Here is an 18,631-nt window from a genome sequence, read left to right on the forward strand (position 1 = left end):
GGAAGGTGCCGGGTGTGGTGGGGTTGGAGGGCAGTGTGGAGCGAACAAGGGAGTCACGGAGAGAATGGTCTCTCCGGAAAGCAGACAGGGGAGGGGATGGAAAAATGTCTTGGGTGGTGGGGTCGGATTGTAAATGGCGGAAGTGTCGGAGGATGATGCGTTGTATCCGGAGGTTGGTAGGGTGGTGAGAACGAGGGGGATCCTCTTAGGGCGGTTGTGGCGGGGGCGGGGTGTGAGGGATGTGTTGCGGGAAATACGGGAGACGCCGTCAAGGGCGTTCTCGATCACTGTGGGGGGAAGTTGCGGTCCTTAAAGAACTTGGACATCTGGGATGTGCGGGAGTGGAATGTCTTATCGTGGGAGCAGATGCGGCGGAGGCGGAGGAATTGGGAATAGGGGATGGAATTTTTGCAGGAGGGTGGGTGGGAGGAGGTGTATTCTAGGTAGCTGTGGGAGTCGGTGGGCTTGAAATGGACATCAGTTACAAGCTGGTTGCCTGAGATGGAGACTGAGAGGTCCAGGAAGGTGAGGGATGTGCTGGAGATGGCCCAGGTGAACTGAAGGTTGGGGTGGAAGGTGTTGGTGAAGTGGATGAACTGTTCGAGCTCCTCTGGGGAGCAAGAGGCGGCGCCGATACAGTCATCAATGTACCGGAGGAAGAGGTGGAGTTTGGGGCCTCTGTAGGTGCGGAAGAGGGACTGTTCCACGTAACCTACAAAGAGGCAGGCATAGCTGGGGCCCATGCGGGTGCCCATGGCCACCCCCTTAGTCTGTAGGAAGTGGGAGGAGTCAAAAGAGAAGTTGTTGAGTGTGAGGACGAGTTCAGCTAGGTGGATGAGAGTGTCGGTGGAGGGGGACTGGTCGGGCCTGCGGGACAGGAAGAAGCGGAGGGCCTTGGGGCCATCTCCATGCGGAATGCAGGTGTACAGGGACTGGACGTCCATGGTGAATATGAGGTGTTGGGGGCCAGGGAATTGGAAGTCCTGGAGGAGGTGGAGGGCGTGGGTGGTGTCACGGACGTAGGTGGGGAGTTCCTGGACCAAAGGGGAGAAAATGGAGTCCAGATAGGTGGAGATGAGTTCGGTGGGGCAGGAGCAGGCTGAGACGATGGGTCGACCAGGGCAGGCAGGTTTGTGGATTTTGGGAAGGAGATAGAAACGGGCCGTGCGGGGTTGGGGAACAATGAGATTGGAGGCTGTGGGTGGGAGGTCCCCTGAGGTGATGAGCTCGTGAATGGTGTTGGAGATGATGGTTTGGTGCTCGGGTGTGGGGTCATGATCGAGGAGGCGGTAGGAGGTGGTGTCGGAGAGTTGGCGTCTGGCCTCGGCGATGTAGAGGTCAGTGCGCCATACTACCACTGCGCCACCCTTGTCTGCGGGTTTGATGGTGAGGTTGGGGTTGGAGCGGAGGCAGCGGAGTTTTATAGAGAATTGTGAATGCAAACAGAGAGAGCAGGATAAGCCTGCAGTGGCAGCATGGAAAATTAAACACAGATCACAGTAGTCTATAGGAGACCTAGCAGAAGGGGGTTACAGAGGAATAAAATGAACATTTCCTAGTGCATGTGACAAGCCCACAACAAGGTTTTGATGCCATTGATGGTACAGACATGCTGGATGAAATGTAGAGATTTAGTAATTGGCAGATAAACTGTTTTGAATTCAATATCAGAGTAGGTGTATCATCCTTTTGATGCTACTCTATGGTAAAGGCATGAAATCTTTACACTGTTCACCATTCAGCTTTGGAACTTGGGATATATAAGAATTAAAGTAAGAGGCCAGATGTGTACTACACCTCACTACAAAAGGAGAAAGGATGAAATATACCTTGCAGCTAATTCATAATCATCACCATTCCTAATTAAGTAGAATTGTTTGGTTTTAGATATTCTTCAGCTAATAGACTCTAAACTCAATTCAGTCTTTCTAGAATGAGAAGCTAGAATGTTGCAGGGAAGAGAGGAAGTAACCTTGCATTTGTATCACAACAATAATAATGACCCATAATTAATTGCCCATCAAGCAGTGATTAACTCCATAGGATTCATTATTTAAAACAGTAAAACATATAGTAAGGTAGAAGCAGATATTACTACAAGCCAAGTGATTTCTGTGCTGAGCAGCTGATAAGCCTAGAGCAGACCAATTGGCAGGCAGAATCTGCTTACATGGAGTCTGCAAGATGAACATTCAAATCTGCATGTGGCCCACAGGCCAAAGATCAGTGCTGTCAGTAGCTGTCATTCTATCCCATCAATTTTAATTTTAAGTTGTCCAAGGAAATGTCAAGAGAGCGCAGAAGACCTACATGGTCCATGAAGAGAATTGAGTACGTTGTCAGAAATTAGCCCCTCAAACATGTGTATTCTGTGCAGGGGGGCTGAGTTGGGGGAAGTGGATGTGTTGTGGGCTATGGAGAATAAATGTTCAGTATTCCTGCGTAAATATTCATGTAAAAAAGGGGCAAATTAACTTGGGGAAGAATTAAAACCTCATTCTGGGTATTATTACTGACCATTTGTAAGAGGAGCTTTAACGTAGAAACATCAGATCCTGTTCATCTGAAGCTATGGTCAGGCTCCTGGTAAGATCTCTTGTCTTATCATCCCCTGTATACAGTTATGTTCAAAAAAACCTGTTGTTCACTCACAATAAATCTCATCTTAACTACAGACTGGAATTTAGTTATTTTTCTCTGTGTTTTACATAAACTGAATTAAGGAACAAACTCGGTTTCTCATTAGGATTTAATCCTTCAATGGTTAAGTTTGTTGCATCGAGCGGTATTAGACTCAAATATTACAAGTAGCCACAGAAGATATTTAGCTATACTGTTCTTTATTGACAAAACCTTTCATCTCCTTTCGCGTCAGTTTAAAAATGCTTGCAACATAATTTTTAACTGAATTTTCTTTCCTAATAAACTGCACAAAGGAAAGTTTGTTGAAAGAGCGCAGTGTTCTGGAGCTCTGAGTGGCTGGTAACTGGTTTACATAAGTTTATGGGGGCAAAAGCGCAGCATAAAACTCTCACAGCTAATTCTTTTTTATGTTGGCAGAGATATCAAACAAGAACATTGACAAAGGCAATTAAACATCAAACATGTTTGTGAATGGGATTTCCGTTGCATGAATAGGACTTCAATTTAAAATGTGAAGACGTAAAATTCAAAAGAACTCCCACTCAGTCCCAAAGAAGACACATATGGAATATATTGTGCCCATAGCTACCAATGCAAAACTCAAAAGGATATAGAAATTCCATAAAGACAACTCATTTAATAAATAACACACAGCCTTGAATATAGCACCATGACTGTAAGGTGATTGAGGAAGTTAAATTCATTTTTATTATAAGGTGTCAAGAATTTTTAATCTTTTTGAGTTATATTTCACAATTCAATGTTGTTTCGTGTGGAAGTCTGAATTGCAATGGCCTTAATACGACGTATCAGAGAGGTAAGTAAAATGAGAGCAGAATCTGACTTGTCTTGCCTAAATTGCATTTACACAAAGTTACACTGTAGGGTACAGAGAAGTGACACCTTCATAGTGTCTTGCATAGAATATCAGACCACATGGTGAAATATATCTTAAAAATACAAATCTCATCTTGAAAGGGAAGTGAGAATTAATGGCATTGTCTGCTGGCATACTTTTTGCTTAACACTCTTCGACATATTCTTAAGTGTTTTGTGTTCTGCTAAATCTCTGTGTTAGAGACCAAAAATAAGCAAGCTGAATCCGAGAGAAGGTTCGATGACAATGCAATATCTTTGACGCAGGACTCATTTCTGACATGCCCAGAGCTCCAAGGCTTTCCTTCATATAATTGGTAATCTAAATTAGGCTATCTAACATATAATTGGTAATTGCCTTGAATGAGGTGGATACCAGTCGCAGGGAGAGTGAGACAGGGCGGAATCTTGTGATGGCACCAGGAGTCTTGCCTCCCTGCTGCAGAGTCAATGAGGCACCCACACTGGTTCTGTTATCAATGAATCACAAGCCAATCACAGGCTGTCATGAGGTTCTTGCCCAGCAACGAGCCTTTCCCAGCACCAGGAGGTCTCGCCCAGTGGTGGGTCTTTCCTAGCAACAGATCTTTCACTGGAAACAAGTCTTCCGAGGCAAAAATCTATCGAGTGACTGCTACTGTTCATTAAGTGACTGGCAGCATTCTCACCATTCATGAGTCATGGCTGCTACCAAACAACAATTACTAAAATCTCAGGATGGGAAGAAAATCATGAGAGAAGTTTCACAAGTGGGGGTCATGGAATATGTGCTGTGGGACAGTGTGGCGGGGTGTGCATGTGGTAGTCAGCAGCTATGGCAGCTAGTGGCAGGCAAAGGGCCACCCCTTCCTGATACTGGATCCCTCGAACTGACAGCATAATCCCCCTTTCCCTCTTAAGCTCCAAAGGACAAAAAACAGCCAGGGTTTACTTGATGTGCGAGGCCCACCTGCTGTTGGGTTAATATATTTTCTAATCACTTATTCAGAGACATTATGACGTACCTGTCGAGCAGGTGGGACTTGAATTTGGGCCTCGTGGCTCAGAGATTGTGGGACTACCACAGCACCACACTGCATTGCTGGATTATTACTACCAGCAGCAGAATGAGGTCCTTAAGTGATCAGTAATATTCACTAAAAGGCCTCAAACTGTGGAATAAATGTGGGAAATTTTGTTACCGTTCTACCGGGCTCTAGTGAGATTGCAGCTGGAGAATATTTTCCTAACTATTTTGTTTAGAGATTGTTTTAAATGGCCCCAGAGCAAGTCAGACTTGAACCCAAGTTTCCTAGCTCAGAGTTAGGGACATTATCACTGCACCACAAGAGCCATGAGAAGGCATCTGGGCTACTATGTGTAATTTTTGTCACCTTAATTAGGGAAGGATAAAATGGGATTAAATTCAGTGCAATGAGATTCATCCTTGGGATGAAGGGGTTGTTTTATACAGAAAGGTTGAGCATGTTGGTGTGAGTTTAGAAGAATAAGTTGTGGTTTTATAGAAACATTTAAGATCCCAAGAGGATATTTTCCTCATGGAAGAGTCTATAACTAGGTTTGAAAAAAAGGACATCTTCTATTTAAGACTGAGATAAGGACTTTTTTTTTCTGTGGATTGGTAATCTGTGGAAATCTGTTTCTTAGAGACTTAGTCATTACATTCATTCAAACCTGAATTATGTAGATTTTTTAACAATAAGGAAGTCAATGGTTAGGAGGGTGGGGGGATGTCGAGGTGTGTGACGCAGAGGAAATTGAAATTAAGGTCAATATCAGATGAGCTACAATCTCAGCAAATGATGGAGCAGGCTTAAGGGGCTGAATGGCTCACTCTTTTTCCTAATCCATATATTCTAGTCTGATTCATATTTCACTAGCATTTATTTCTATTCTTATGGACTGTAATTTTCTCTTGTTGATACATTGAATTCTCTTCTTTCCTGCCAATTTGTTATCCTGAATAAGTTCAGCTATTTCATCTCTTGTTTGTCCTTCTCCATCTTTTCAAAACATTATACCCTGCAATGTTTTGTTTCCGGTCCAAATTTTTCTGCAGTTATCCCGCAGCAATCTCTATTAAGTCTGAATCCTCCCAATGCAGGTTTGCGTCCATTTCCCCTGTTTCACTGTAACTCTGTGTGTACACTCTTCCCCATCCATTTTAATTAGATTTCCTCTCATGTTAATGTCAATCTTTTTTTTGGCTCCTGTTCTGTAACTCTGTTCTCTGACCATCAATGTCCTCCCTTGCATTATTCTTTCTGATACTCTCCTTCTAGACCCTTCTTCAGAAATCCCCCCATTCCTGAAGAATGGTCCCGACCCGAAACACCAGCTTTTCTGCTCCTCTGATGCTGCCTGGCCTGCTGCATTCCTCAATTTTAAATTTGTCAGTTTTAAAGAAGAAGAAAAATTTAGCAGCTTGAGCAGAGTTTTCTTCAAACGGGAGCCATGTATTTTTAGTAGGTTTTAGTTAGCTATTGGCTTTGGCCTATCAACCATGTATATGCACCAAAACATCTGTACTTAAAAAAACACACATTCTTGCCTGACATTCTGCTGGAAACATTGGTTCTTAATTGTTTTAGTATTTGTGTGAATATTTAGATCTACAGCTTGTGATCATGGGTGGCACGATGGCTCGGCGGTTAGCACTGCTGCCTCAGAGTGCCAGGGATCCAGATTCAATTCCACTCTTGGATGACTGTATGGAGTTTGCATGTTCTCTCCACATCTGTGTGGGTTTCCTCCAAGTGCTCCTGTTTCCTCTCACAGCCCAAAGATGTACAGGCTAGGTGGTTTGGCTGTGCTAAATTGCCGTAGAGTTCAGGGATGAGTAGATTAGGTATATTATAGGGAGATGTTTCTGGTTGGGATGTTTTGAGGGTCATTGAGGACTTGTTGGGCTGAAGGGCCTGTTTCCACACTGTAGGGATTCCATTGTTCTATTTGCACTATTGATAAGAAGATGTAACATTGTTTGTGCAACTCCCTTACATCCAAAAAGACGTGTAATTTGTTTATCCAATTGAGCAATAACTCTTGAGATAGGAGGTGGACATTTGTCTCAAACTGTGTGGCTCTGGTTACTCAGGCATGGTGATAGCAGATGACAGTCATCTTATGAAAGGGTTAATTCAGACTAAGACATGGGGAAATCTTTAGAAGCAGGGTTACCAGTTAAAAGCTCAGAGTCTTTGGTTGGCATTGTTTTCAATGCTTTTATGGTGTAAATCTTCAAAGACACAATTCAGTGTAACACCATTTCAGAGGCAGGAGAGGAAAGGGAAAGGTATAATCTGTGCCAACAACATTCGAGAAATCCTGGGCCTTGAAAGCTAAGAAGCTTCTATGTCATCTTTCCTGCTTGTTTTTTTAAGGTTGCTAAGTAATCACAAAATCTTATCACAGAAATTCTCTTTGAATCATAAGTACTTGTTACTTGTGTTAGGTCAAGCACAACTGAAGACCTCATTGTTATAAATTGAGAATTTGGAACTGAAGAATTCTTAAGTAAAAGGGTTTTATACCACAAACCTCAAAGTCTTATAACTGTTCTATCCTGTGCTCCAAAATATAGCAGCTATATGAAAGGATAGAGTCTGCAGTCGTTAAAAGTGCACATTTTAAGCCTGTAAGCCTTTTTTGTGGCAGTTTTCTTCACTTGTACAGCAAATACTCAAATAGCTTTTCCGACTCCAGCTGACTGTGATGAAAATTTAGGAGAACATAGATAACATTAATCAGGAAAAAGACCATTTTAAAATGCCACCTGTTGGATGATAGTTGCCTCATATATTTGCAACCCAGTGAGACCAGCGTTTTTGTTCGACCAGGATCATAAATGCATCATAATGATCAATTAGCTTAAAGCAAAGGCCACTGGAACAGATTAGCAGAGCCTCTGGCAAGTTGATTATGTGTGTCAAGGTTTGAAAGGTAGCCAGCCTCATGTTCAAGGAGTAGATCATGCATTCAAAAACAAGATAATTCCTGCTGTTTTCCCTCAGTGTATCTCCCAAACTGATAATAAACCACAGAGTGATATTAAAAAACATTTCAAATGCTTCTACCACATGGAGATCTAAGAGAAATATTCTAATGATCTCTACTGAGTAAAATAAATTATCAACTACACTTTCAACCTCTGAGGTTGAAGGTTGAGTAATGCTCTGCTAGCTAGAAAACTGAAGACTATTATGAATTGTATTCATTGTCAAACTCCAGAGGCCTGTGTAAATATGATCACCGTGTAATGCAGAGCAGACTAATTCATCTTGTGTGCGCTTTGTTTCATAACTTATCAAATTGTTCTGCTTGAAAAAGAAACTGATATTTTTGCACTTTATAATCATTTTGTTTGTGAAAATGTCTTGTCCTCTGTTAAACATACAATTTGATAATCTGCGCATAAGACACGTCTTCTGTATTTGATACTCGGCGAAATTTGATGAAAGAAATGGAGAACCTTTACCCTACTTTGGTCTTTGCTCAATTCTCTCAATTTTGGGAAGGTCTGCAAGAGATTTTCTTCATCACCTTCTAATTAACCCATTCAAGCAATCAATTCTGAATCAGTCAACTCCAAACTATTAAGTTCAAGATGTTTCCTACGCTGATAACACAACCGAATAAAGTCAAATAAAACAAATCTTACTGGGAGGAAGGGGTTCATCGATGGTAGGGTAACGGTTGGTGTCTTGTCTCAAAGAGGGCAGCTGACTTATTGTCTGAGCACAGTGTGGTAAAGGGTTATCACCTACAAGAGGAAAGATGTATTTAAAGAAAAACAATCATTTTGTTTCAACTTCGATAAATAAACTTTTAGAATTTTCCGCTGTCCCTTTAATGTTATTAAAATATCAGTGCAAACAAAAAGCTGGGGAACCACATTAATGCTGATTTCTTGGTAACAATACTGAGCAAGCAAAACCCATAATCATCAACTTGGCTGCATTTTACTTATGATTGATTTTAATAGAATTTCAGAACCACCAATGGGGCTATTAAACAAACATTTGGCAGGCATACAGAGTGGAGTGTGTCCACAGTAGAAGTTAAGAAAAATGTGGAAATTGCTTGGAAAATTGATGGATGTACATTCCCAAGAACAGAAGTGGTTGGTCAGAGCATTGGCTGAATTTTTCCACTGGTTTCGAGACTCTGAGGTCTGAATCTGCGCAAGGCCTTAGTGTGTTTGCAGAAAACAACTTTATCTTTGAAGGCCTCCTAATTAGCAGCCCCCACATTCAGTATCCAATTCATTTCAATATGTGGAGTCAGGAGGTTCAGGCAGAGGACAACAACATTGTCTAGATGGCAGACACACCAATAAAGGCGAGCTCTGCTACAGCGGAAGGACACTTCAAAATGGCAGCACCCACAGAGATCTCGCTGCTTGGTGGTGAGAAACATCAGGAAGTAATTAAGGAACATAAAAGTACATATGATATTCCCAGAAGAGAACCTGTAACTAGTCCTGGACACATGAAAATTGCTGCCCTTGATGTTGCAAAATTAATTCGGCCACCCATAATCTCCTGGTGAGATGCAAATTCAGCAATGTTGCTGGGTTCTCAACACGGACTTCTGTGGACTTCTATGATGCCAGTAATGTTTCTATCTTGTGGTTAACAAGCCCTTAATTGGAGTTTTAATGGCTTTGTTCTATGAAGGGTACTTCTAATTCCTCTGGTAGCAAAGCACTCGGAAAGGAGCATGAAGATACAACAGCATGAGCAACCATCGAGAAAGATTTTCTTGGTCCTTCAATCTCTAAAGCCAGTTCCATTAGACAAAGGGAATGTAGCACGTTATCACAGAATTAAGGTGTAATGGGCAGGAAAGCATGTATTTAATGCAAACACTGACAATCATAGTATGTGCTACATTGCAAAATTTATTCATTCCTGGGGGAGTCTTCTGTGTAATGGTAAAACTCCTACCTCTAGGTCAGAAACTCTAGGTCTAGTCCAGTTCAATAAATGATGACCACCAATGCTGCAATCGTAACTTGGCCAAACAAGTTGACCAGTGGACTGTAAACTCTTCCTCATGCTTGATCCCTGGCAGTAGGAGCTGAAGAATTTTCTGGTCAGCAATCCTAAAATAGGTAATGGCATTTCAGCGCGATACTTTGCTAAGCGTTGGTCATGGACCAATCCAATGGAACTCCATGGTCATTTATGCCTGTTAGAACATGCTACCTGAAATGGACAGAGACAAACCTATTCCTGGTGATCAAACATCTTTGTGCTCCTTCCTAATGGCTGCCTTTGCATTTGAAACCAAATAGATATCAACAAAGATAACAAAGTGTGAAGCTGGATGAACACAGCAGGCCAAGCAGCATCTCAGGAGCACAAAAGCTGAAGTTTCAGGCCTAGACCCTTCATCAGAGAGCTGCTTGGCCTGCTGTGCTCATCCAGCTTCACACTTTTGTTATCTTGGATTCTCTAGCATCTGCAGTTCCCATTATCTCAGATATCAACAAAGGACAATTTTTGTAGACCTCGAGCATAGATTTTGGCAAAGATAAAGGACAATATGTAACTTATCTGCTTAGTCTTTCTACAGGGAGATAGCACTGCCAGATGAACTTGTTGCTTACCTAAGCATCTAAAAAGAGGACCTTTACAACGTTCAGAGACGAGAGACATACAAGTTATTTTGAAAGAACAGTTCCTTTTAAGATTTTCCATACTCATTAAGGAAATAAGGGCTTACACTTATAAAGGGCCTTGGAGCTCAGAATGTCCCAGCGACTTACAATGGATTAAGATTTTCTTGAAGTGTGATCATTTTAATTTAGGAAATGTAGCTCCCATTTTGGATGCAAGTTCCCAAAGTCAGCAATGTGTTAATGACCAGGTCATTTGCTTTAATGATATCTGTCAAGGGATAAATGTTGCCTGGGTCTTCACAGGTACTCCCCTGCTCTTCCTTAAATAGATTAGATGTGTTATGTCAGTCTGAGAGGCCTTTGTTTAATGTCTCATCCAGAAGGTAGCAACTGCGAGAGTAGCACTTCCTTAGTATGGCATAGAAATGCAATCTTATGATTATGTGTTTGAATTCACAACTCTTTATGTCTCTGAGGCAAGAATCCTACCATTGGCCCAAAGCTGATATCTACAACAAGATGACGACTGTGCTGGTGAATGCTACTTACTTTGAGTATCACTATTAGGTTCTTCCAGATCAAGTTTAACACGACGGCATGCAAAGCAAAGCTCTCATTTATTGTGCCAGTGTATCTCAACTTCATTCTTTAAAAAAATGTCTGCCTTTGTAGCATTTTTCCCACTGGGGCCATCAAAAATAGACAATTAATTCCAAATTAGCAGCAATTTGTGCTCTGTAATTGGATTGACTCAATGCAAATTATTTTTCAGCAAGCTTACACTCTTTGAATTGAAATTCAATACAGTTCCCAGAATGAAAAGCCAGTGAAAAATCAAATGTTACATTTTTGTACCTGTGACCCAAGTGTAAGTCATTGATCAATACTATTTCAAGATTAGTTAAAGTTAACAAGTTACTCAGCCCAGATGGGATGCTGCCATGTTTGACAAGGGAGATTAGAAAGGAGATACAGGAAAGCCCTGTTCACAATCCTTCAGCTCTCCTTGGACTTTGGAGATGTATCAGAAGGCTGGAAGATCACAAACCAAACAACACTCCAAACAAACTATTACCCTTAATTGGGACAAACATGGCAAGTACAGGTCAATTAGACTAAAATCAGCCCTGGGAAAAAGTAGAGGAGAATATTATTGCACGATCACAGAACTGAGTACCCAAGCCCCTGTTTGGGGCTTGTCTACTAAACTAATATGCTGTAGATGATGCAGACATGATCTAAGTTTAGGAAACAAATTGATCAGGGCTTTAGGTTCCCAATGATGGATCTAGAACATACTACCTGAAAACATGGAATTTTCAAGGAACAATTGAACATTTATTTGAAAAGCAGTAATATGCTTATTGTTTGAGGAAAATGTTTAGTGTAACACTAAATAGGAAATCTGTTTCAAATAGTGAGTTGGCACAGATTTGTCAGGATGAGTGGTCATTCTGTGCTCTAAGATTCCAGAAATTTATTGGTTTGCTTGTCCTTGCCTCTGAGCCTTGCAACACCAATTTGTATTTTTCAGAATCAAAACCAATAATCTCACAATTTCACCCTGGCCTCACTTTCACCTGGTCTATCTCTGACTCCTCCCTTCCCTTCCTTGACATTTCTATTTCACTTTCTGGGGATAGATGGCCACAAATATCCATTACAAAACCACTGACTCCCACAGATACCTGGACTATACGTCCTCACACCCCACTTCCTATTAAGTCAACATCCCATTCTCTCAGTTCCTCTGTCTCTGTCACATATATTCAGATGAGGACAACTTCGACAAGGGAGCCTCCGAAATGCCCACCTTCTTCCTCAACCGAGGATTCCCCAGCTCTGTTGCCGATAGGGCCCTCAACCAGGTCCACCCATCTCCCGCACATTCGCCCTCACCCCTTCTCTTCCCTTCCGCAATAGCGATTGGGTTCCCCTTGTCCTTGCCTACCATCCCACCAGCATCCACATCCAGAAGATCATCAGATGTCATTTCGGCCACCTCCAGCAAGATGCAACCATCAGACAAATATTCCCCTCCCCTCCCCTCCCCTCCCTTGTCTGCCTTCCGCAAGGACCGTTCCCTCTGGGACACCCTGGCCCACACTTCCTTCAACCCCAACACCTCCACAGCCCACAGTGCCTTCCCCTGTAACCAGCAAAGGTACAATACCTGCCCATTTACCTCCTCCCTCCCCAGTAGTCAAGGGCCCAAACATACCTTCCAGTTGAAGCACACTTCATCTGCACTTCCCAAAATCTAGTTTACTGCATTTGCTGCTCACAATGTGGTCTCCTCTACATTGGGCAAATGACGTGTAGACTTGGCTACTGCTTTGCAGAACATCTATGTTCTGCTCTCAAAAAAGACCCTGAACTACCTGTTGCCTGCCACTTCAACATACCACCTTGCTCCCTCGCCAACATCTGTGTCTCTGGCTTGCTGCACTGTTCCAGCGAAGCCCAATGCAAGCTGGAGGAACAACACCTCATTTTCTGCTTGGGGACCTTACAGCCCTCTGGACTCAATATTGAGTTCAATAATTTTAGGGCCTAAACTCTCCCATATCCCAGCCCTCCAACCCCACACACCAGGCCCTGTTACCACATAGCCTGCCACTACGCACCCCCTGTTGTTAGTCACTAACAGTCCCCATTAACAACTATCCATCCTCCCAGCCTGATCATTAGCAACTCCTTTGTCTATCCAATTGTATTTCTCTCTCTTTGGGCTCTATCCAATCGTTTACTCCCTACCTCACCCACCTCCCTATTTTCTGTATTTAAACTGACATTTTCCCAGCCACCATCAGTTCTGAGGAAGGGTCACTGGACCCAAAACATTAAGTCTGTTTTCTCCTCCACAGATGCCACCATACCTGCTGAGACTTTCCACCAACTTTGTTTTTGATCCTGACTTACAGCATCCGCAGTTCTTTCAGTTTTTATATCACACTTCGCCAGATTGACTCTGCCTATCATTGTTTGGGCAGCTGAATTAGTCTATGTACATCCTTTTGTAACTTCCCAATTCTTTGTACACAAGTTCCTGTGCTTCCTAATTTAGGGAAGCTATAAATTTGAGTTAACAAGTTCCATCACTGTATTTAGAGTAAAGTTAAACTCCAGTGTAGAATCTTGTAGATTATCACTGGTCATAGCTTGCCTCATAGTTTATAAATGTTTTTCAATAGGATGTCATCCCTCACACCCCGCCCCCGTCACAACCGCCCAAAGAGGATCCCCCTCGTTCTCACACACCACCCTACCAACCTCCGGATACAATGCATCATCCTCCGACACTTCCGCCATTTACAATCCGACCCCACCACCCAAGACATTTTTCCATCCCCACCCCTGTCTGCTTTCCGGAGAGACCACTCTCTCCGTGACTCCCTTGTTCGCTCCACACTGTCCTCCAACCCCACCACACCCGGCACCTTCCCCTGCAACCACAGGAAATGCTACACTTGCCCCCACACCTCCTCCCTCACCCCTATCCCAGGCCCCAAGATGACATTCCACATTAAGCAGAGGTTCACCTGCACATCTGCCAATGTGGTATACTGCATCCACTGTACCCGGTGTGGCTTCCTCTACATTGGGGAAACCAAGAGGAGGCTTGGAGACCGCTTTGCAGAACACCTCCGCTCAGTTCGCAAAAAACAACTGCACCTCCCAGTCGCAAACCATTTCCACTCCCCCTCCCATTCTTTAGATGACATGTCCATCATGGGCCTCCTGCAGTGCCACAATGATGCCACCCGAAGGTTGCAGGAACAGCAACTCATATTCCGCCTGGGAACCCTGCAGCCTAATGGTAACAATGTGGACTTCACCAGTTTCAAAATCTCCCCTTCCCCTACTGCATCCCTAAACCAGCCCAGTTCGTCCCCTCCCCCCACTGCACCACACAACCAGCCCAGCTCTTCCCCTCCACCCACTGCATCCCAAAACCAGTCCAACCTGTCTCTGCCTCTCTAACCGGTTCTTCCTCTCACCCATCCCTTCCTCCCACCCCAAGCCGCAACCCCATCTACCTACTAATCTCATCCCACCTCCTTGACCTGTCCGTCTTCCCTGGACTGACCTATCCTCTCCCTACCTCCCCACCTATACTCTCTCCACCTACCTTCTTTACTCCCCATCTTCGGTCCGCCTCCCCCTCTCTCCCTATTTATTCCAGTTCCCTCTCCCCATCCCCCTCTCTGATGAAGGGTCTAGGCCCGAAACGTCAGCTTTTGTGCTCCTGAGATGCTGCTTGGCCTGCTGTGTTCATCCAGCCTCACATTTTATTATCTTAGAGATCTAATTGAGGTATATAATATTCTAAAGGGATTTACGAGGTAGACAATAGAAACGATGTTCCCTGGGATTAGGGGTAGTGTGCTAATATGCAAAGAGCACTGGTTGACGGATAAGAAACAAACAGCAGGAATAAATTAGTCTTTTTCCTGGTGGCAGGCAGTGACTAGTAGGGTACTGTACTTGGATCCAGCTATTCACAATGTGTGTGAATGATTTAGTTGAGAGAACTAAATATAATATCTCCAAGTTTACAGACGATGCAAAGCAGGTGGGAGGGTGAGCTGAGAGGAGCATGCAGAGATACTTCAGCGTGATTAGGACAAGTTGAGTGAGTGGGGAAACTGTATGAAAGATGAAGTATAATGTAGATAAATGTAAGGTTACCCTTTTTGATGGCGAAAGCAGGAAGGCAGATTATGTTCTGAATTGTGATAGATTGGCAAAGGGGAGGATCAACAAAACCCTGGTGTCTTTGTGCACTAGTTGCTGAAAGTAAATATGCAGGTACTGCAGGCAGTGAAGAAGGCAAATGGTATGTTGGCCTTCATAGTAAGAAGATTTATGTGTGAAGCAACTGCACAGGATCTTGATGAGACCGGGCCTGGAGTATTGCGTGCAGTTTTGGTCTCCTTAGCTGATGAAAGATGTTCTGGTTACACAGGGAGTGCAAGAAAGGTTTATCAGACTGATTCCTGGGATGACAAGATTGACAAAATGAAGAGAAACTAGATTGGCTAGGACTATATTTACTGGACTTCGCAAGAATGATGGAGAATCTCACAGAAGCTGATAAAATTCTGACCAGACTACACAGGGTAAACAGAGGAAGGATGTTCTTGAGCGAGGAGTCCAGTGCCAGAGGTCATGGTTTAAGGCTGTGGGATTTAGCACCGAGAGGAGAAGAAATTTTGTCACTGGTGAGCCTGTGAAATTCTCTGGTTGAGGCCAAATCATTGAATGTTTTCTATAAGGATCAAACGGTTTGGGGAGAAAGTGGGAACAGTGTACTGAGTTGGATAATCAGCCATGATCATATTGAATGGTGGAGCAGGCACAAAGGGAAGAATGACCTACTTCTGTTCCTATTTTCTATATTTCTATGAATACAGTATAGACCTTAGATAATTTGATCTGGTCAAAAACTGAGGCTGAAAGTACCTACATCTGACAGCAAGATAATAAAATGTGAGGCTGGATGAACACAGCAGGCCAAGCAGCATCTCAGGAGCACAAAAGCTGACGTTTCGGGCCTAGACCCTTCCTCTGATGAAGGGTCTAGGCCCGAAACGTCAGCTTTTGTGCTCCTGAGATGCTGCTTGGCCTGCTGTGTTCATCCAGCCTCACATTTTATTATCTTGGAATCTCCAGCATCTGCAGTTCCCATTATCTCTGATACATCTGACAGCAGATGAGCGTCAAAAATCTTTCAGTCCCAGTGTATAACATATCTGTAAGTTTTGGGAAAAAAATTGCACGACAAATTGTTAAAATTTTTTTAAAAATCATCATTTTTGTTTAATGTCAGTAATGCTTGTGAGAAAAGAAATCAGGAAAGAAAAGAGAAAAAGTCTGAATAAATCATTGTTGTTTGAATGATAATGATCGCACCAAACAACAAGATGGTTTAGTGGCCAACAGACAAGGAGAGTGGAAAACTTGCAGCAACAAGTAAAATCAGCCCGATAAACAAGGAACAAGTAGAAATTTGGTGATGGATGGAAACACATGAAGCATGTTTTGACAGCGCTTCTAACCATCTGTCGTTTTTTTTCGCCAGTAAGCCAAGAGTGATTACTAGAAATTGAATTTCTAACATATTATTAAAAAGTCTGAAAAACTTTTACACTTAAAAAGTGCATGGTAATTCTGACCAGAATCTTCTACACTTTCTCTAAGGACTGATTGCTTGTCCTTTGCTGCATTTTCAGCATTTGCATTGCCTTTCCCATTGATACAGAAGCTCAGATACAGTTTGTGGGCAATAACACTCACCTCACTATCAACATCTCCCAGAAGGTCCCACAGTTATGCTGCACACTTAGAATATTTTCAGATTGTCCAGGAGAGAAACGGTCCATTCGGTCCAGCAATCCATGGCAGTGTACATACACCACGACTTGCTTCTCCCATCTTACCTCATCTAAGATTAACATTTTAATCCTCCATTTCCCTTTTCCACACATCCTTGTTTTATTTCCTCTTAAATGTAACATTACTATTTATTTTAATCACTTCCTGTGATAGCGAGTTCAACATTCTCATAACTCCTGCTAATGATAAAGTGTGTTCCGAATCCCTATTTTCTCAATGACAAAATACCATTGATGGTCTGCGGTTGTGACTTACTCCTCAAGACCTCTTACATCTCTGGATACACTGTATTCAAACTTTTCGTCATGTTAAATATATCTACCACAGCATTCATCAGTTTTCTGTCAATTGCTTCCTGATTCATGCGTTCATGTATTTCTGATAACATTCTTGTAAATATTCTCTGCTACCTCTCCAGTCCCTGTTAATGCTTCTTACAATATAATGATTAGAATTCTATGCAGTAATCTGTGTGCAGTCTGTTATGGTTCAATATAGATTTAGCATAATTTTCCTGAAAAACTTTCAGTGCTTGATATATTTCTCAGCTTAGATCTATAGCCTTCTACTCAAACTAGAATTATGCCTTCCAAGTAACAAAAAGGCGTTAAATATTCTTCCTATCAAAATGTACTACCTCATACTATCTGCTTGAAGTACATTTGCTAAGTATCTGCCCATTCTGCAATTTTACCGATGACTTCCTAAAATTTGTTGCAGTTCTCCTCACTATTGCCTGTCCCTCACAATTTAACATCTGTACATTTTGAAATTTTACTTCAGGTTTCAAAGTCCAAACTATTAAAATGTAATTTGTGAACAACGGTATTCTCTGTACTGATGCTTTTGGAAGACCACATCTTACCTTCTGCTACTCTGAATAAGAATCCTTTACTCCCACCTGCTGCTTTCAGTCTTGAAGCCTTGTCTTGAGGTGAACATCTGTGAACACCTTGTACCCTGAGACCACCTTCTCTGATCTTATTTATTAGTCTATTTGCTTGGACTGGGGGCTCCTTTATCTCAGTTGTCCAGGTGACTACAGTGTAGTTCAGAATAAAGCTAACAGTCCAGATTCACAGCTTGTTCTGTCTGTGTCATACACATTCCGACTCCTAACCTTACCTTGTGCTTTGGAGTGATTACCCTCAAGCTATAATTGTCTCTCTGTAATGAAGAGTGAGGTGTGCCATGGTCATTTGTGGACTATGGCTCCTTAGGTTTATCTACACCTTATTGATGTTCTTTTGAAAATCTAGATCAACGACATCAACAGCATTACAATTGTTAGCAATGGAGATGATACCAGGCATGGCAATATTTAAACTCCTCGCAGTTTACTAGACGATAAAGAATGAGGAAAAACAATGTGAAATAAAGGATACAACTCTACGAGGATTACAAAACATCAGGATGGATGAGCATAAATCATTAAAGATAATAAGTAAGGTTGTAGAAGCAATTTAGTAGGGATAGATCATCCTGGGCTTTATAAATAAAGTCATTTGTTCATTTTTTTTCTGCAAGAGTGAGTGTTTCCACTCTAGTGAAAAAGCTGGGAGACCCCAAGTAATAGCAGACTTTTTTTTTTCTATTTAAATCTGACCTTGGTATCCCCACTGTCTGAAGTGCACAGAACAGATCAGCTCAGAATTCTGCTATTTGCATAGCCATATATACTGATTTGGAGAGATGAGGTACCTGGGGATGTGATCCCAGGACACCTTTGGCTGCAAGTGGAGAGGCATGGAGGGTGTTCAGTGTCCTTTAGGATTGCAAAACATAGGCAAGACTGGGTCTAAAGAATGTATACGCCAACTGAAACTGTCAAAGCTAACAAAGAAATGCCAAAATTCTCAAAAACGTTATATTTGTTTTCATAAAGGATTAGTTGAAATAATCTCACTTTCAATCAATAAGAATAAGAATATTTTTAAAAATAGTGGCTTCATCAATAACCAAATAATTATATTTCACACCAGCATACTACCTGAGATTTATCTATATTGGATACTGGGTGAGATACATGAAAGGTGGAGGGCAAAGCATGATTGACAGCAATGATGAGTTGGCATTTAGTTGGCATAG

At 42.3% G+C, this 18,631-nt stretch overlaps 1 protein-coding gene across 7 annotated transcripts in view; it reads right to left on the reverse strand.

Annotated features, from left to right (window-relative positions):
* Positions 1-18,631, reverse strand: part of LOC125465351 (E3 ubiquitin-protein ligase HECW1-like) — a 430,630-nt gene that overhangs the window by 188,501 nt on the left and 223,498 nt on the right. For 6 of the 7 annotated variants that reach the window (XM_059638132.1, XM_059638131.1, XM_059638136.1 and 3 more), the window contains one exon: positions 8,180-8,281. The exons of the other annotated variant lie outside the window; for it this stretch is intronic. In XM_059638132.1, the coding sequence (XP_059494115.1) occupies positions 8,180-8,281 (102 nt within the window). The remainder of the gene's footprint in view (positions 1-8,179; positions 8,282-18,631) is intronic. 7 annotated transcript variants of the gene reach the window in all.

This window comes from Stegostoma tigrinum, chromosome 2, assembly GCF_030684315.1.
Source record: "Stegostoma tigrinum isolate sSteTig4 chromosome 2, sSteTig4.hap1, whole genome shotgun sequence".
NCBI classification, from domain to species: Eukaryota; Metazoa; Chordata; class Chondrichthyes; order Orectolobiformes; family Stegostomatidae; genus Stegostoma; species Stegostoma tigrinum.